Here is a 20,614-nt window from a genome sequence, read left to right as displayed (position 1 = left end):
ATCTGGTTCCTAACCACATGGAGAACTTGTCACATGCCAGCAAGCTTCGTGTTGTAAAGGACCATTCCTGGTTTCTACCTCCAGTCACATCTGTGAACTTTCATCCCTGCCTTGCACAGAGAAACTGGAACTAGGGTTCTATAATGTGGGGTTGGAGGGGGTCAAACCGAGACTGTTCTTTGTTAGTAGGTAAGCGTCACAGTGAAGGTAGGGAGCCCCAGAGGCTCAAAGTTTCAGATTCCCTTGCCACTGGAATGCCCTTCTAAGTGTCTCCAGGTGCTGACTTTATTTAATGGTCACAGATATTCCCTGGTACATTGGGCACAGACCTTGAAGCCAGCGTGTGCAGCTTGCCTGAGAGCAACCATTTCTTTGACCGATGACAGTAGGGGACACTCTCCCTTGTAACAGAGTGCCTTTGGGTCCCTGTGCACTGCCTCTCCTGGGCCACTGAAGAGAAGCATTTTGACAGTAAGAGGAAGTGGCTCCAGTTGTGGTCTGCAATTATCCTGTCCGCCTTCCCAGAAAGGGCCAGCTCAGTAGAATAGGCTGCTTGTGTTTCACCAGTGGGCTCTGCACACTGCTTGCCTCCCCAATTACTGCTAATGGACTTTTTATGATGAGAAGATGGCTATGTTGGAAGCGGTTACTGACAGAAAAATTGAATATAATTCACTCTGTTTTTGTTCGTTCTGTCAAAAGCACTCCTTTTAATTTTATTTTTGCTGCAGTGTGAAAGAGGCTTCATATTCTGTAGCCATAAACCTTGGGAAATGAGACCGTCTGCAGGAAGGAGCAGGGAAAAGCTGCTGCGGAAATCTTTTGGGTCCTACTGAACGTCTCGCAAGGACGTGTTTCTCTTTTTTTCCCCCCAACCTTGCTTAAAAGACTCCTTAGGTTCCTAATGCAGCCATGTAAATTATTTCCCTGGTCGTTGCTCACATGCCTGCTTCTGCCTGCTTTCCTGTGTCTGCCCCTCGCTTCCCCTTCTGATCTCTTCTTATCTTTCATTCCGATCCCCGCAAGGTCAATGGGACCACATTTGAATGTAACGGGTAGGTGGGAGGGTGTCAGCCTTGGGTGGGTGGGGGAGGGAGGTGACTGTGGAAGGAAGGAGAAGAGACAAATTTAAAGATTTTTTAGCAGAGAGGGAAGGAGGGGAGAGGCCCAGGCTGGTGGCGATCTTGTTGTGTAAGTTTAAAAGATTGTTTTTAGGTTTAGGATGGTGCAGGGGGAGGGGTTAGAGGCATGAGGTAGTGGGGGTGGGCATTGAGCTAGGAGATCCATGACTTGTTTTTTTATTTTTTTTATTTTTAAGACTCTGAAGATATCTGGGTAAGTAGCTAGTTATCTGGCCACATGAGGCCAGATAACTTTAGGCCTAATCGGTCATATTCAACCAATGGCTGGTCAGGGTTAGGGTTATCTGGCTATATGTAGCCGGATAATTTTAAGCAAGTATATTCAGTGGGACTAATCAGAAAATTTTTCATTCAACGCACAATAAAGCTCTGGAATTTGTTGCCAGAGGATGTGGTTAGTGCAGTTAGTGTAGCTGGGTTCAAAAAAGGTTTGGATACGTTCTTGGAGGAGACGTCCATTAACGGCTATTAATCAAGTTGATTTAGGGAATAGCCACTGCTATTAATTGCATCAGTAGCATGGGATCTTCTTAGTGTTTAGGTAATTGCCAGGTTCTTGTGGCCTGGTTTGGCCTCTGTTGGAAACAGGATGCTGGGCTTGATGGACCCTTGGTCTGACCCAGCATGGCAATTTCTTATGTTCTTATGTTCCCTCTCTCACTCTTCTGCTGCCTCTTGCCCAGATTGCTGTGCCCCTTGTTCCATTTTGTGCCACCTGTCTCCTCTTTCTGTACTATTGTATTTCTCTCTCTCACTATCTGTCTTCTTTTTCCATGCTCTACTAATGTAACTCATATCAGGGTCCGTGTTCAGCCACTGTGTCTAATAGTCGGGCCGATACAGTAAGGGGCGGTAGAAAGAGCTGCGTTAGTGCCCGGCGCACCCACGTTTGCCGCACGCACAGTTCGGATCACCTAACGCTCGATACTGTATTTAAATGGCATGCAAATGCAAGCCGCGTCCAACGCGCGTCCATGAGCGCAATCCATTTTACTGAATAGGCGTTCATACGCTTTCGCTAGCTTGAGCACCCAAATTGACGGGCGCCCAAGTCAGCGAAAGCGTATGAACGTACGCCGTGATGTCGCGCACGCCCGTTCATGCGCCTCTGCTGACGAGCGGCCGTGCGTTCATCCATCTTCGCCGGCGGGGGCCACTGGAAGCAGCTTTCGCCGCCGGCTGCCCCCGGGAGGCAGGGGAGCCGCGGTGCGCGCCTCCGGAGGAGGGCAGAGAGGACTGTAAGAAAAAGTAAGTTAACTTTTGTTACACTTTATTTACAATATTTTAATAGCATGTCGAGTCGCTTTTCGCCCTTCGCCTTGCTTCGCGAGGAGGGGAGAGAGGACTGGGGCTGCCCCGGAGACCGGCGGCCAGGGCAGGTGAGCGGGGGCTGGGGGAAAGTTTGCCGCCTACCCTTACCCCTGCCTCTAACGCAGGGGTAAGGGTAGGCGGTAATTTAGCAGGTTAAAGACGCGGTTAAACTGCAGGTTAAAAAGGCGATAGTCGGGGCGCATGTTACTGAATGGGAGGGAATAGCTAATTCACTCGTTTACATATCATATACATGCCGCGGGCGGAAAGGGTTACCCGTTGATTTAAAGAAGGGTAAGGATGGGTTAAAAGGGATAGTGAATCGCGGGTTGGACTTACGCGGCCAAATTGTGAGTAAACAGCGGGTTAGAAACGGGGTAACTGCGGCCGCGCTTTACTGTATCGGCCCGAGTTTATCTTAAAGTTATGTATGACTGGCTAACTTTAGGACAGCCCTTCAGCCCGAGCAGAGTTTGCCGGATAAGTTAACCGGCTAACTTTGAATATTGGAGTTAGCCGGTTAATCCCCTCCCGCCCATCCCCAGAATGTCCTCAATTTACCCGGCAAAGTTCGAGAATTTAGCCGAGCAAGCCATTTAGGTGGATAACTATTACATTATCCATCTAAGTGGTGTTTGAATATGGACCTCGTCATTAAGAAAATAAGATTTGCCATACCGGGTCAGACTGAGGGTCCATCAAGCCCAGCATCCTGTTTCCAACAGTAGCCAATCCACAAGTACCTGGTGGGATCCCATTCTTACCCTATGTCTTTACTTTTTCCCTCTCACTTTGTTTACCTGCCTTCCTCCTCCTCTCTCTCACACATATACTCATTTATCTACAATATATAGGGCATCTTAAGCTGGAAACAGCTTGAAATAATTCGCCGCTTTCAGGACTGAAACTAGGGAGGAAATTTTGAAATGGGGTGTTAAAGGTCTAGAAATAGAAATCGTCCTCCCTTTCAGTCCTGGGCCTGACAGCAGCTTTCAAGAGGCAGATTCAGAGGCGCTACCTCTGTCAGAAGGTTTTCCACTCTTAACTAGCTGAAGAAAGGAATTAGCCCACTGTCCCCACCACCTTCTTCCCCACCAGTGCCCACAATACCCCCCCAGCTCTCAGCACCTGTATTCCAGTCAGGCCTTGCCTGGTATTTTGTCCCTCGCATCGTCAACCTCTGCAATTTTTACTCCAGCTGCCTGGGTTTAAAGCCCAATCTGTTATTTGTCTAATAATTTTTGAAGGTTAATGGGGCTTCCCTGGCTTTCAGTTCTGCAGAAGTTTTTCATTGCTGAACAAATCTCCCCATTCTCCCCCCGCCACCCCTCCTAACTACATAATCTTAAAGATTTCCTCTTAGATCTTCAGCCTCATCCCCCTGGACTCTAGCAGTCCTAGCTGGAAAGGGCCTGAGTTGACCTCTGCCTAGAGCCCACTGACTTTTCAAAATCTATATTATGATGCACGTTGGAGAAAGTGTGGTGGGGATGAGGGACATGTTGCAAGGATCCCCTGCCCCGTTGACATGCACTGCACTCGGTGATTCATGTGTTGCAGAGCAGAGCAAGTACATGGCCACTCTTCCCTCCACCCCAGCCAAACATTGGAACCTGTCTGAATGCAGGATAAACTTCTTATGTGGGAGGAGGGGGCAGAATCTGAGTGTCCTGCAGTGACGCTGACAGTGAGGATAGGATCAATTCCCCCCCCCAGGTGGCAGTCAGCTCTCATGGTTAAACTTAACATGACAGTCCACCCCTTGGGACATTTCCACCCTTGTCGTCCTGTTTAATACCAAAAGAGGGCAGATCTGCTTTTTTACCTTTCCCTCCCTGCCCGAAACATTACAGAATTCAACTTTGCTCTTCCCCCCTTCCATGCTGGATTCCTGCACAAATATTATCCAGGGCACATTGTTCAGGGTGGGAGGGAATGAAACGTGGACGTTTGTGTCAGGGTGCCAACTGACTTTTTCGGACTTTTTAATGTATTTCAGCAACTGGCTATCATTACTTCAGTGCTGCAGTGTACAAGAGGGCAGTGTCTGCTGGCTGGCTGCAGTCTCAGTAGCTGGGGGGTAGGGACGGCTGCATGAAAGACTTAAATTGTTTTCCGTGACATGGTGCCCATTGTTCTGAAGCACTTTTCCTGGAGGAGTGAAGTTGTGCTTGAGTCCAAGATGGATTCCTGCCTTACAATAAGTCTGGCATGGTGATTGATATTTGGCGGGGGGGGGGGACAAGACTGGGGAAAATCATGAGTGGAGCGTGTGCCTAATTTTTATTTTTAAAGGATTGATAAATGATTCAAAATGACCGTCTTTTCTCTGCGTAGGAAATCATCTTGCTTTGCTCGCTGGAAAGAACGTGCAAGGAGTAGAGGGCAGGAGACTTGGAGAAATTGCAAGGACCCTGAGACAAAGGGAGGGTGGCTTCTCATATCTTCATAGACGAATGGTCAGGGTCACCAGGCATATGGAGACTAGTTTTGTACCGAGAAAATTAGGAAAGCATGAATAATAAATTGGATCAAATGCTAAGGAGTTTCTTGTTAACTACGAGAGAGCTGGGGCATTGGCAAGTTTGAAACATTCCTCTCAGACTTGATATGAAAGCAGTCTCACTCATTAACTGCATCACTGCATTTGTGGAATGGAATCTCATGTCCTCCCCCCTATCACCTAGTGCCGCACAATGCCATGGAGTCTTGCGTATTCCCACCATCACTGGCCCCATAGACTGCAATGGTGTATTCTCTTCCCATAGCTGCCCCGTGCACGACAATGGATTCTCATTATTCCTCCCCTATCACTGGCCCCTTATTCTGCAATGGAATCGGGTGTTATCCCCCTATCACTGGCCCCATAGACTGCAATGGAATCTGGTGTTATCCCCCTATCACTGGCCCCATATTCTGCAATGGAATCTGGTGTTATCCCCCTATCACTGGCCCCATAGACTGCAATGGAATCTGGTGTTATCCCCCTAACACTGGCCCCATATTCTGCAATGGAATCTGGTGTTATCCCCCTATCACTGGCCCCATAGACTGCAATGGAATCTGGTGTTATCCCACTATCACTGGCCCCATATTCTGCAATGGAATCTGGTGTTATGCCCCTATCACTGGCCCCATATTCTGCAATGGAATCTGGTGTTATCCCCCTATCACTGGCCCCATATTCTGCAATGGAATCTGGTGCTATCCCCCTATCACTGGCCCCATAGACTGCAATGGAATCTGGTGTTATCCCCTATCACTGGCCCCATATTCTGCAATGGAATCTGGTGTTATCCCCCTATCACTGGCCCCATATTCTGCAATGGAATCTGGTGTTATCCCCCTATCACTGGCCCCATAGACTGCAGTGGAATCTGGTGTTATCCCCTATCACTGGCCCCATAGACTGCAATGGAATCTGGTGTTATCCCCCTATCACTGGCCCCATATTCTGCAATGGAATCTGGTGTTATCCCCCTATCACTGGCCCCATAGACTGCAGTGGAATCTGGTGTTATCCCCTATCACTGGCCCCATAGACTGCAATGGAATCTGGTGTTATCCCCCTATCACTGGCCCCATATTCTGCAATGGAATCTGGTGTTATCCCCCTATCACTGGCCCCATAGACTGCAATGGAATCTGGTGTTATCCCCCTATCACTGGCCCCATATTCTGCAATGGAATCTGGTGTTATCCCCCTATCACTGGCCCCATATTCTGCAATGGAATCTGGTGTTATCCCCCTATCACTGGCCCCATAGACTGCAATGGAATCTGGTGTTATCCCCCTATCACTGGCCCCATAGACTGCAGTGGAATCTGGTGTTATCCCCTATCACTGGCCCCATAGACTGCAGTGGAATCTGGTGTTATCCCCTTATCACTGGCCCCATAGACTGCAATGGTGTATTCTCTTCCCATAGCTGCCCCGTGCACGACAATGGATTCTCATTATTCCTCCCATATCCCTGGCCCCATATTATGCAATGGAGTCTGGTGTATTCCCCCCTCCCGATACTGGTCTGCCAAATTGCAGTGGAATCTGGTGTATTCGTCCCCCATCGCCGGCCCCATACAACTGCAATCAAGTCCAATTTAATGGCCTTGTGCATGTCAACTGAGTTTTCTTGACACAACCTTGCAGTCTCCAGTATTCTTTGTGAATGTTCAACAGTTTGTGTAAATGAGCTCGTCCTATAGCACGAGTATACTCCTGCCCTATCCTGTTTTCCAAGCTTTACTAGTCTTCTGCATCTTCTGACGAGCCTCATTCTGCAGCCCAGATACTATCGAGGGGAACAGAACCAAAGAGAACAGCAACGGGAAGAGAGAGGTAATGGAGGCCTGAGGGGGAGAGGCAGGTGGGAGAGGAGATGGTGATGGAGGAGAGAAAGGGAGCGGCAATAGAAGATGGAGGAGGCGGGCAATAGTTAAGGGAGTTGGGTGGGGGAGAGATCAAGGTTGAGTGGTTAAATATTCCTCATCTTTCAGTAAAGCAGTGCATCTCATGTCTTTGAAAATGCCTGTTCACCCTAGTGAAAAAATAAAAAGAGATTTTGAAAAGAAACACAGCATAGGGAACATTGGCAGGGAGACCAGAGAGATCACGCTCCCTCTCCCCTTTCTCACTCATTTTAAAAAATGCCCAGGCTTGAAAGAGTGACGCAGGCCTGTTACTATGGCGACCTATTGGTCCAAGCCTTCATAAGGTGCTGTTTTCCTGACTGCTTCAGCTTCGGCGTCTCCTCTAGGCTCTGTCCTTGATGGGGAAAAAAAATTCAGCTGGTTCCTTTAGCATAAGACAAACGAGAGAGCAGGGGGGTGGCTGATGAGAGTGAAGAGGAGCATCTAGGGTTGCCGTCTTTCTCAAGTCAGCCTGAAGAGGCTAATGCAGTCCTGGTTTTACTTCATCATGTGCATGGAAATTTAGGTCTGATTAAAAAAAAAAAAAAAAAAACAACAAAAAACTAGGAACGGCAACTCAGTGCATGCAGTGGGGGGTAAAACCTAGACTGGATCGGGCTCTCCAGGCTGATCTGGGTGAGGAGGGAACACTAGGAGTAAAGAAATGGATTTCCATCAGAGGACAGCGAGAGAACAGGGATCCTTACACAGGTCTTTAGAAATGATCAGCGCTATGGTACCAGAGGGAGGTGAGGGGCCGTTGGTGTTCTGAGCAGTAGCTTTCTCCTTTCCCACTCTTCTCCTACCTCACCCCCACCCAAGACACACATTTCTGCTGAAACATATTGCAGTCTGAAGCCACGACATCCCTCCTAGCCCATGGCATTAATATTTAAAAAAAATAAAATGGATTACTTCTTTGCAGCGGAGACTGAGACAATGACATTTAGGGAGGGGATGCAAAAAGCAAAGCAACAAGCTAAAGGCAGCGGTGAATTCCGAGAACTGAGAACCCTACCAGCAGTGGGGAGGTGGGGAGAGAGAGAGAGCAGGTGTTATCCAAGGGCTTGTGAAGTCATGGAGGTAAGAAACAGGTACCAGAGCAGGCCCACCATCTGCAGTGCTGTTGACCACGTTGCTGCAAAAGGGCAGTCTAGTTCAGACTTATTTTTTTTGTCAGACTTATTTTTTTTTTTTCTTTCTCAGCCCTTCTGTCGCTCCCTTCCATAGTCCACCCCATGATACATTTTTGGAGAGCAACATGCACCAGCATGTGTGGGGATAGGTGAGAAAAATCAAAACTGCACCAAAATAACATCTCAGGGTGACAAGGAGTGGGGTTGGCACTGTAGTGTTTGGGGTGCTAGGAATTTAGTTTGAGTTGCTGCAGATCTGGTGTGATTCAGGAGATTATAAATAGTCGGTTGTTTATGGACGTGTACTCCCAAATCTCCAGTCCGTGTCTGAAGCTCGAGAATGTGGGAGTGCAGACGGGAACAGACGTGCACTGAAATGAAAGTCGTATGCTCTGTACACGTGAAAGATTCATGTGCTGGCGGGGGCTTGGGACAGTGTCTGCACCCCACGTTGATGGTTTTTCTAGTTAGAGGAGTTTGTCTCCTCAGTATGGATGGCATCCACGTAGACCAATTTCTGTTTGTTGAATCAACTTTTTTGAGTTAAAAGTAGTCAATAACTTGCTTTAAAAGTAAAATTTAAAAAATGAGATGGTAGGCTGTTGACTTGTGGCTCCATACCTTTTGGTTTCCTTCCCCTTGTTAGTAGCTGCTGCACTTTTGATGTTGTCTGTATTGTATCACAAGATTCTTCAGGAGGGTTTATGAAGAACATTAAGCATTTGCCATGGTGGCAAGGGTGCTGGAGTCAGTCGTTCCTACATATGTACATTTGCACTTACACGCACGGGGTATATAAAAAATTATAGACTCATTTTTAAGATGCTGGCTGATGCACAAAAGATGCAATAACAAGCACAGGGGAGCTTTTAACAGGGATGGGTCACAGATAGTAAAAATTGCTACAAGAAACCTAGATTCTTTGCTGGTTGGGCATTTTTTTATGCTGCTAACGTAAGACTTCCCCCAACGGGAATGTGCACTTGAGGCTAGGAAGGCCACACTGGTTCCTTCCGTAGATGCCCAGGGCAAAGTGGTCTGAAAGTTAGCACCTGACGGTGACTCCTTTTCGTTAGTCCTGTGGAAGGTGAGCCAGCCTGCAAAGGATCCAGCTTCCTACAGGACTGTCATGGCTGTCAGAACAAATGCAGCCTGGTTGCCTTTGCTGGCTTGCGGGCCGATACAGTATAGTGCGCTCCGACAGAGTGCACTGTTAACCCTCTATTGGATGCGCGTTTTCGACGCGCTAGCGTTACCCCTTATTCAGTAAGGGGCCGAAAACACGCGTCCAACCCCCTGAACCTAATAGTGCCCGCAACATGCAAATGCATGTTGATGGCCCTATTAGGTATTCTCGCGCGATTCAGAAAACAAAATGTGCAGCCAAGCCGCACATTTTGCTTCGGGCACCGGGAAAGTGCACAGAAAAGCAGTAAAAACTGCTTTTCTGTGCACCCTCCGACTTAATATCATGGCGATATTAAGTCGGAGGTTCCGAAAGTTACCAAAAGTAAAAAAAAAAATAATAAATTTGAAGTCGGCTCGCGGGTTGAAAACCGGACGCTCAATTTTTCCAGCGTCCGGTTTCTGAACCCGTGGCTGTCAGCGGGCTCGAGAACCGATGCCGTCAAAATTGAGCGTCGGCTGTCAAACCCGCTGACAGCCGCCGCTCCAGTCCAAAAGGAGGCGCTAGGAACGAGCTAGTGTCCCTAGCACCTCCTTTTGCCTGTTGTTACCGCCGGGTCTAATTTGCATACTGAATCGCACGCACAGGAGAGCGGGCGTTCGCCCGCTTTCCCGCAGACTTTACTGTATCAGCCCGTTGGTTATTTTGGGGGGTGGGGGCGGGGAGAGAGGAGAGAGTGGTTTCTGTAAATATGGTATTGTTAAAACCTCAGTGCTACCTAAAGAAAAATACCGTTCCTCCTTCTCCCACCACCAACCCTGATAGAAACATAATATAGAAACATAGAAATGATGGCAGAAGAAGACCAAATGGCCTATCTAGTCTGCCCAGCAAGCTTTCATACTTATTTTTCTCATACTTATCTGTTATTCTGACCACTGAGATCAGGGCCCTTATTGGTAACTTTTTGGTTCTAATTTCCTTCCACCCCCGCCAATTGATGTAGAGAGCAGTGCTGGAGCTGCATCAGTGTGAAGTATCAAGCCTAATTGGTTAGGGGTAGTAACCGCCGCAATAAGCAAGCTACTCCCACGCTTATTTGTTTGCCCTGCCTGTGCAATTTAGTTCTTGTTGGTTGTTGTCTGAATGTAAATCCTCTTTTCTTCATTCCCCCTGCCGTTGAAGCAGTGAGCTGCACTGTATAAGTATTCAAAGTGAAGTATCAGGCTTGATTGGTTCGGGGTAGTAACTGCTGTAACAAGCAAGCTACTCCCACGCTTATTTGTTTTTCCAGCCTGTGCAATTTAGTCCTTGTTGGTTGTTTGAATATAAATCCTCTGTTGTTCATTCCCCCCCCTGCCATTGAAGCAGAGAGCTGCTTGGATATGCATTGAAAGTGAAGTATCAGGCTAATTTCCATCTGGAACTGAGAGGGGAGGGGCGGTGTGTGATCCTCGATTGAGAGACCCGCCCCCCCCTCTGATGTCACTGAGGACTGTGACGGACGTTAAACGGCGCCAGAACACCAGGCGTCGCGCGCTGAAGGGGCACGACAAAGGGGCACTCCCCTTTGTGCATCCCTTCGTGCATCCCGTAGTGTTAGCCATTCCCCATGTTCTTTTATATCCCTTGTTAACAATCCCCATATTTAAATGTTTAATGTATTTGACAAAGGTAACGCATAAGTTCCTGCAAATTTTGTTTAAATGTAAACCGATGTGATATGTAAAATCGAACACCGGTATATAAAAGTAAATAAATAAATAAATAATTTGGTTTGGGGTAGTAACCGCCGTAACAAGCAAGCTACTCCCATGCTTATTTGTGAATGCAGATCCTTTTTCCCACATTTCCTCTTGCCGTTGAAGCATAGAGCAATGTTGGAGTCGCATTAACCGTGTGTATGTTTATTGAATAAGGGTAGTAGCCGTCATTCCCGTAAGCCACCCCCATGCCTCTTCTCTTCATTTCATTTCATTCACATCCTCAAGACTTTATGGATCCACAGTGTTTATCCCACGCCCTTTTGAAATCCTTCACACTGTTGCCAGTCAAAAACAAACAAAATAGGAGCCACAATCTTTGGGGCCGATGCAATAAATGAGGCCGGTAAGTGGGCACTCAGTGTCGAGCGCCTGCTTTCCTAACATGCGCCCAGGCACCTCTCCTGGGTACGCGATGCAATATGTAAATGAGGGGTTGCGCTGCCAAGGAGGTGCTAGGGACAAATCCTAGCACATCCTTGGCAATGGGCGCCCAGGAGAGGTGGCTGTCAGAGGGTTAGGAAAACGGATGCTTAATTTTTCGAACATCCATTTTCCTAACCGGTACACAGCCACAGGTTAGGAAAATGGACATTTGTTAATTGAGCGTCCGTTTTGCTAACCTGACCACCGGCACTTTAAAAAAAAAATTTTTTTTTCACCTTTTGGTTCCTCTGACTTAATATCGCCATGATATTAAGTCAGAGGATGTACAGAAAAGTAGTATTTTCTGATTTTCTATACACTTTTTTGAACTGCTGAGAAATTAATGCCTGCTCTGGGCGGACATTAATTTCTGAGCGAAAAAATGTGCGGGTCAGGTGCACTTTTTTTTTTTTTTTTTAGATTTGAGGAGAATAACTAATAGTCTCATCAACATACATTTGCATGTGATGAGCACTATTAGTTTTGCGGGGTTTTGGACGCACTAATCCCCTTAAATCATAAGGGGCTGTGGACTGCGGGTTAAACAGTGCACTTGGCTGAGCGCATGGTTTTTCATCGGCCCCTTTGGTTTTTTATTTTATTCCTGGAGGATGTTTATTGCTGCATCTGTTTTATGTATTTTATTGGGTGTGTAATTCTTTTGTTTGTACATCACTGTGGGGTAGATTTTCAAAGGGTTACGGGTGTAAGATACACGCGTAACCCCCGAAAACCTACCCCTGCGCGCGCCAAGCCTATTTTGCAAAGGCTTGGCGGCGCGCATATCCCAGGGCTTTCAAAAATGGGCGGTCCGGGGGCGCGGCCAGGGCATTCCTGAGTCCTCTGGCACAGTGGCCGTGCCAGAGGTTTGAGCGCCGGCAGCTGGCTGATGTGCGCAAGTTACGCCTGCCTTGGGCAGGCGTAACTTTTGAAACAAAGGTGGGAGGGGAATTTAGTTAGGGCTGGGGGGTGGGTTAGATAGGGAAAGGTGGGGGAGGGCCAAAAAAAAAGTCCCCTCCAAGGCCGCTCCGATTTCGGAGCGGCCTTGAGGGAACGGGGAAAGCCATCGGGGCTCGGCGCGTGCAAGGTGCACATGTGTGTGCACCCCCTTGTGCGCGCATGCAATATTTAAAATCGGCCCCTTTGATTTTATTTATTTATGTATTTATTTGAACATTTTTATATTCTGCCACCTCCAACACGTTAAGGTGGATTACAGTATTCACATCCCATAATAAAAATGTAAAGCTTTTATGCATATTACAATTCACATAAAACACTAGAATAACAAATAAAAGTGAACCAAAAATAAAATCATGCATAATACATCAAAAATTACTGTTTACTTATTTTCTTTTTATTTATTTAAAAATTGATTATATTCCGCTGCCTCCCGAGATCAGTTTGGCGAGATTAAGTCAATAAACTAATATTAAATATTTTGTATATTTTATCCATTAGTATTTTGATTCCACAGAAATGCAGGCTCATGTTTTTCCTTGTAGCTCAGTAAAATACTTAACCTGATCCTCTCCCCACAAGCACACCCATACCCAGAGGTGACTTGATTCCTTACCTCACCATCTGTTTCTGCTCTTAAGTTTTTTTTTTTCTTTCACAGGCCTTCCTGAATTCATTAAGAAGCCAGCAGACCAAATTGGGGTGTCAGGCGGGGTGGCTTCCTTTGTGTGTCAAGCAACTGGAGACCCCAAGCCACGGGTAACCTGGAACAAGAGAGGAAAAAAGGTGAACTCGCAGAGGTTCGAGGTAGGAGCACTTTTTTTTGTTCCCTTTTGTTTTGGCTTGGAAGTTTCCTCCACTTCCTTTTGGTCTTCCAGTTCGTTTGGAACAAGGACTGGGATCCAGCACTATGGCTTTAATTGTAACTACCCAGGATCTGTTTATCCTATTTTATATCCCCCTCCCCTTAACTTACCAGTCTTAGCGTGGGCTGACCTGGACTGGGGGCCATAAACCAGGGCTCTTTCCAGAACCCTGCAATCTTATGCCCTAAATCTGGACACCAGGTGTCACAACTGTTCAGTGTCTGGGACTTCCTTCCCAGGAGACTGTGAATAGTGCCCAGGGAGTGGAAGTCTGGCTCAGGAGTCTGACACACGTGTTTCACATGGCAGCAAGCAGTGCTGCCAGTGAGCCCAAAAGTGCCAAGGGCAGAAGGGGATAGAAGTGGTTTTTTTTTTTGTTTGTTTGTTTTTTTAATTTGTAAGGGACTGACAAGATAAGTAATATATGACCTGCAGAAGTTATTAGGGCATTCTAAGTGAGTCCACGTGTTATCAGTAATTTGCATACCTTAAAACTGAAATGTCATCCTGTGTTTGCACACAGCTTGAAATTAAAACTAAACAGGAAAAATGTGTGTTGTGTATCCTGCTGACTGTTGTCTGATAGATCAGTTGTTGCCTTCCTATAAGCCAAATTGGGGGGGGAGTGGGTTCATTTTGTAACAGCCCACATAATAAAATCAGCAAAAATGTGCATCAGTTACATCAGTTTACCATGCAAAGTTCCGTGCGCAGATGTTCGCATGGATAATTATCCCACCCAAACGACCTGTGCATAAACTGCACCTGCTACAATGTATGGAAAAATTAGTTTGTCAGGAAATTTTATGCACATGCTTTTGAAAATCCAAAAGTATGTGCGCAAGTCCAACACCCCCTCTCCCCCCCCCCCCCCTCCCCAGGAACGCCTCCACTCAATTTGGTTAACCTTTGGCGCATGCAGGTCATATGTGAGTAAGTTTTACCTGCATATTGAGTGGGCAGCTTTTAACAGGCCACTTCTGTGGTTAAAGCACCATTTTACCTGCACAAACACCTTTGCAAATTACTCCCCCTGTCTTTTATGTTTCCTGTGACATTCTCTGTTATGATTCTGTTACCTACCGATGTTATGCTGCTTTGTTGCTGGAAGGACAGGCATTCTAGACTGATGTAGATGGGGGAGAGGGGCACACAACTGCTTTTCTTTGTGCCAGGAACTGATTCAGATGCCTTCAGTACATCTTTCTCTCTCCGCCCCCCCTGCCCCCATCTACACCCCCCTCTGCTGTGTCCCTCCAGACAATTGAGTTTGACGAGAGTGCGGGAGCAGTACTTCGAATCCAGCCCCTACGAGCTCCGAGAGACGAGAACGTGTACGAATGTGTTGCTCAGAATGCCCATGGCGAGGTCACCGTCAGTGCCAAACTCAGCGTCCTGCGAGGTAAAAGCTGTTTCCTCCTTTTTTGGTGCAGAATGAGGAGCGGGAGGAACTGAAGGGAGGGAGGAGGAGACCCAAGGAAAGAGAAGGGAGGGAGGAAAGGGGGATGAAGTGAAATGGAAGGTAGAAAGCAGGACCGAGAAGGAAAAGTCAGGCAAGAAGCTGAGGAAGGAGAATTTTGCAGGACTGGGCCACAAGAAAGCAGGGAAGAGGACAAGGCGTCAGTTGTGCGAGAGGGCAAGACAAGGACATGGAGGGTGAGATGGAGGGGGAAGGAACAAGGACAAGGCTATAACAGAAAGGTGTAATGGATAGGGATGTGCAGGAGAAAAAAATTGTTTTCGATTCGTTTTCGGGAGGTTTTTTTTCCATGAATTTTGGTTCATGGATTGTTTGATTCGTTTTCATTTGTGAGAAAAAAAAAACAGCCAAAAAACTAAAATGAGGCCTCCCAGGGCCTCCCGCCTACCTGCCCAAAAACATTCCAGGGCTGGAATCCCCCTGGCCTCCACTTACCCAGTCTGGTGGGGATCCTTTGGCTTCAGCTTAGGCCCAGGCCAAAGCTTCGGCCTTGTGTAGGCTGATGGAGCAGTAGGTTGCCATGCCTCAGCCTGACCCAGAGGCTGAGCCCTAATGCCTAGGCCTCGGCAGGGCTAGGGCCCGGACCGGGACCCAGGCCCAACACAGTGACCGAACAGGGTCTCGGCCCAGGGTCAGATCCAGGCCTCGGAACCTCTTCTTGGTCCTCTTCATTCTTTGGCACTTGCAAGCCAAATGACACCATCTGCTGGGGTTGCGCTGGAATTAATTATCTCTGTACACATTTCCGTACATCAAAATGGCTTAATCCGTTGGGATGAATGAGCCGGAATTAATTAACTCTGGTGCAATCCCCAACGGATGTCGTCATTTGGCTTGCAAGTGTTGAAGAATGAAGAGGACCAAGAAGAGGCTCCCAGGCCTGGGCCTGACCCTGGGCCTAGGCATATGCGTCTGGACCCGGCCTCCTGGCTGAGGCCCTGGCATCAGTCTTGGGTCCGGGCTGAGGCCCCAGCATTGGGACCCGACCTCTGGGTCCGGTTGCAGCATCGAGCCTGGGTCCGGGCCGAGGCACTGGTGTCGGGTCCAGGAATCTGGGTTGGGTTATGGCATCGTGCCTAGATCTAGACCCAGGCCCAAATCATTAGTTTAAAATGAAACAAATGAATAAAGTCGTGATCCCCCGAATGAAGCAAATTAGCCTTATTCGTCATGTTTGGCAATTTTGTTTTAAATGAGTGCCCATCCCTAGTAATGGACTGACGATGGAGATGGAAGGTGATAGTGCTGGATTGATTGATTGATTGATTGATTGATTGATTGATTTATACTATGCAGGGGTGCATATAGAGCAGACTTGTTAGGGAAGAGGATACTGAAGAGAGCAGAAGAGAGTTATGATATAATGGAGTAGGGGAGAATTAATTATTTGTATGAAAATCCTGTAGATCGCATCTTTGGGTACATAAGAACAGAATTTTTTCTTTTCTTTCATACACTAATTATTAAGCAGCTGTCTAAACCTGGGAGGAGAAGAAGAAGCAGCAATATTTGGTTTTCTTCATCAGCCTCAGTCTATTGGTTACTTGTACTACTGATAAGATGGGGGAGGAAGCAGGGAAACTCTTTTTTCGTGAACACTACTAGAATGATAGCCTCCAGTGACACTGGCTGGAGCTACAGAATTGTTGTGTGCACTTAAAGTTTGTGTTCCTCTGTGACCTGCAGCATCTCACTTCTGAGACATTGCCCTTTACAGCAACACATAGTTTAGTTGTTCAGAAGTAATGCCCAGCCCTTTGTGGAATCCAAAACACATCACAGCTGTACTCCAGGTGTAGCGAGATGCCCTGGGTGAAGCCTAGACAGTGACAGGACAGTACCGTGTGCTGTGAGAAGGATCAGAAAAAAAAACCAAACCACAGAATCTGTCTTGATGTGTCCTCCCACAGAGATTCCTACCTGCTTGCTAGCTGTGAGGGCCAGGATTTGTGTGAATACCTGAACCCAGGGAAAAAGCCTTTTTATTAAGGAAAGTTGGTATGTTTGTATGTGCGCTTGCAGGGGGGGCAAGGTGAGGGGCTAGGATATTTCTTCATACTACATTCTGCATGTAGGGTAGGGAAGATCAAGATGTTCATCGTATTACCACTGTGTATGCATGTGTGTAGGTTCTTACCAGGACCTCTCTTCCTATCATACATGTCCGTCCCTGTGTGATAGGAAGAGAGAGATATCCTTGTTCCCTGTACGTACCCAGATCAGTCCAGACTGCTGGGTTTTGCCTCCCTTCCAGCAGATGGAAACAGAGAAAAACTTGAAGGGCACCACCTGTAAGTACGGTGCACCACCTGCAGCCTCTTTCAGTTTTTCTCTGTCTCCAGCAGATGAAGGTGGCAGAACCTGTGGTCTGGTTCATCCTTACTTGGACGATTGGCTCATTCGAGCGAAGTCAGAGGAACTATGCAAGACGGCGGTTGCCAAAGTGGTGCAGACCCTTCACTCTCTTGGGTGGATCATCAATCCCACCAAGAGCCAGTTGTGTCCTGCACAAATCTTTGGTTTTTTTGGGAGTACGATTCGATACTCGGATCGGGAAGGTCTTTCTTATGCAGGAGCGGATAGACAAGCTGACATCTATGGTTCGTCGTCTCTTGTTCCTGCCAGTTCCCAGGGTCTGGGATTACTTGCAGGTGCTTGGTTCTATGGCGTCTACGCTGGAGTTGGTTCCTTGGGCTTTCGCTCATATGAGACTGTTGCAGAGGGCTTTGCTCTCACGTTGGGATCCCAAATCAGAGGAGTTCCAGATTCCCTTGCCGCTCCAGGAACCCACCAGGTCCAGTCTCGATTGGTGGCTGATTCCCGAACACTTATCTCGAGGGGTGGATCTGGAAGTCCCTCAGTGGATCATTGTGATGATGGATGGCAGTCTTTCCGGTTGGGGGGCAGTTTGCCAGTCTCAAGTGGCGCAAGGCCAATGGACACAGCAGGAGGCGCAGTGGTCCATCAATCATCTGGAGCGGTGTGATTGGCCTTGTGTAAATTCCTTCCTCTCATCCAGTCGGTGAGGGTACTGTCCGACAATGCAACAACGGTAACGTACATCAACCGGCAAAGAGGAACGAAGAGTCGTCCAGTTGCTTCGGAGGTGGACAAACTCATGGCCTGGGTGGAGCAAAATCTGGCCAGGTTAGCGGCTTCTCACATTGCCGGGATAGACAACGTTCAGGCAGATTTTCTGAGCCGTTAGCGACTGGATCCCGGAGAGTGGGAACTGTCCGAGGAGGTGTTCAAGCTCTTAACTCATCAGTGGAGAGCTCCCCACTTGGATTTAATGGCGACTCGGATGAATGCCAAGGCGCCTCGCTTCTTCAGTCACAGAAGAGAACATGAGGCGGAAGAAATGGATGCTCTTGTCCTTCCATGGCCCCGCAACATTCTGCTCTATGTCTTTCCTCCTTGGCCCCTGGTGGGCAAGGTCTTAAGAAGAATAGAGGCCCATCCGGGGACGGTGATCCTGGTAGCTCTAGAGTGGCCACGGAGGCTCCATCTGGGTCATCTTCCAAATCTACTGAGGAAAGGTACAGGCAAGCGACCAGGCAAATCACTTTTGTCTAGCAGCCTGGCTTATGAGAGGAGGCAGTTGAGAAAGAAGGGTTATCCGGATAGTCATTTCCACTCTTGCGGGCATGTAAAGCATCGACCTTTCTTACGTATGTCTGGGTCTGGAAAGTTTTTGACTCTTGGTGTAGTAGATTGAAGGTTTCCCCTAGGCACGCCTCGATAGTCCACATCCTCGCCTTCTTACAAGTGGGATGGTGAAGGGGTTAGCTTTCAGTTCTCTAAGGGTTCAAGTGGCGGCTTTAGGCTGTTTACAAGGAAAGGTGGAAGGAGCGTCCCTAGTGGCTCATCCTGATGTAGTGCGTTTTCTTAGAGGTGCAAAGCACTTGAACCTTCCTCTCCGAACTGTTTGTCCCTCTTGGAGTTTGAATTTGGTCCTTCGAATGTTGTGCGAACCTCCTTTTGAACCACTTAAGCACATTACTTTAAAGGACCTAACGCTAAAAACGGTGTTTTTGGTGGCTATCTGCTCGGCTCGGAGGGTGTCTGAGATTCAAGCACTATCTTGTCGCAAACCTTTCCTTAGGTTTTCAGACTCTGGCGTCTATCTTCGAATGGTACCATCTTTTCTTCCTAAGATTGTATCAGCTTTTCACGTGAACCAGTCGGCAGAGTTGCTGGCATTTCCGGTCTTGGATCAAGAATGCTCGCGAATTGAAGAGGTTGGATGTTAGGCGGGTACTTCTGCGTTACTTGGAGGTCACTATTGAATTTCGTTTGTCAGATCATCTCTTTGTCTTGTGGAGCGGTCCTAAGAAGGGACATAAGGCTTCCAAGGCCACCATTGCCTGTTGGTTAAAGGAAGCTATTGCTTCAGCGTACATATGTCCCGGGCAAGCGGTTCCGGACGGTCTTAAGGCTCATTCGCTTCGGTCTCAGGCTGCGCCCTGGGCAGAAAGCCAGTTGGTCTCCCCCCAGGAAATCTGTGGAGTGGCGACTTGGAAATCTTTGCATACTTTTGCTTGGCATTACCATTTGGACGTTCGGGCTCCAGACGCCAAGAGTTTTGGGAGCAGTGTGCTTCGAGCGGGGCTTTCGAGGTCCCACCCCATGTAAGGCAGCTTGGGTACATCCCAGCAGTCAGGACTGATCCGGGTACATACAGGGAAAGGAAAATTGGTTCTTAGCTGCTAATTTTCATTCCTGTAGTACCACGGATCAGTCCAGACGCCCGCCCAGACTAGAAGTTGTTCAATTTTGTGAGTCCGCTCGAATCCTTTTTCCTTCAATTTTACTGGCAGACTGAGTAGCAGAACGAAGATTTCACTGTGCTCTTAATCTGTACATAGTTTTTTTGCATTAGATTTGATCTAGCTATTGGATTTGGATTGCTGTTAAAAGTTAAAATTCAATTTCTGCTTTGATACTTTTTATACTGAAGGTGCCCTTCAAGTTTTTCTCTGTCTCCATCTGCTGGAAGGGAGGCAAAACCCAGCAGTCTGGACTGATCCGTGGTACTACCGGAACAAAAAATTAGCAGGTAAAAACCAATTTTCCTTTGCATTACCGCACTGTGTCTGTCTCTCTGTACGTGCACCATGGGAGGGTTGGAACTATTTCCATGCACACGTGCTGCTGTCGGTGATAACAGAGACAGATTAAATATTGTTGCATTTCCATGCAGCTAAGTATATGTGTGTGTGTTTCTGTTTGAAGAGAGGATGTAAACGAGAGGTATACATGGGAAAAACCTTTTTTCACCTTTTTTTTCCATTTTTGCATTTTAGTTTGCGCTAAAACCCAGAAACAAAATGCAGATATGTTGGTTTTTGTTTTGGTTGGGTTTGGAAATTACACAAAATGCAACAATAAATGTTGTTAGCATTTTGAGTGTCATTTTAAACGACTGTACATCCCTAAAGGAAACTGACAGAGATTTACAACTGAATTCTAAGATGGTGTCTGTATATTTTACTCCTGGTGGAATTCTGCGCTACTGCGGAATGCAGAATTTGCGCAGAATTCCTCCTTCCCGCAGATTTCCTCCCTCACCTCGCAGATTTCCTCCCTTGTCGCCCTTCCCGCAGATTTCCACCATCGCCTCACCAATTTCCTCCCTTGCCGGAAGACTATTCAAAACCGGAAGGACAGCGGCCATCGTGGGACAGGCAGAAAATAGCAGAGGAGACCTTGGGCATGCCACGAACAGAACGTGTTCCGCAGCACATGCTCCGTTCGCGGCGAAGATGAAGGCCCAGCACGCCGTTCGCGATGAAAAGGGAAGGCCCCTGTGTGCTGCGATCGGCACGCCCGGGCCTTCATCTTCGCCGTGAACGGAGCGTGTGCTGCGGGACGCACTCTGTTCGCGGCATGCTGGGGTCTCTGCTGCTATTTTCTGCTCAAGGTGAAAATGGAAGGCCCCCGTGTGCCGCGAACAGCGCGCCGGGCCTTCATCTTCGCCGCAAATGGCGCGGG

The 20,614-nt window shown here is 47.7% G+C and overlaps 1 protein-coding gene across 26 annotated transcripts in view; it reads left to right on the top strand.

Annotated features, from left to right (window-relative positions):
* Positions 1–20,614, top strand: part of PTPRS (protein tyrosine phosphatase receptor type S) — a 568,002-nt gene that overhangs the window by 316,136 nt on the left and 231,252 nt on the right. For all 26 annotated transcript variants that reach the window (XM_029614603.1, XM_029614614.1, XM_029614622.1 and 23 more), the window contains exons 4-5: positions 12,936–13,081; positions 14,401–14,542. In XM_029614603.1, the coding sequence (XP_029470463.1) occupies positions 12,936–13,081; positions 14,401–14,542 (288 nt within the window). The remainder of the gene's footprint in view (positions 1–12,935; positions 13,082–14,400; positions 14,543–20,614) is intronic.

Source organism: Rhinatrema bivittatum, chromosome 8 (assembly GCF_901001135.1).
Source record: "Rhinatrema bivittatum chromosome 8, aRhiBiv1.1, whole genome shotgun sequence".
Taxonomy (NCBI): domain Eukaryota; kingdom Metazoa; phylum Chordata; class Amphibia; order Gymnophiona; family Rhinatrematidae; genus Rhinatrema; species Rhinatrema bivittatum.
The sequence above is the reverse complement of the archived record's forward strand: the minus strand, read 5'-3'. Positions and strand labels throughout refer to the sequence as shown.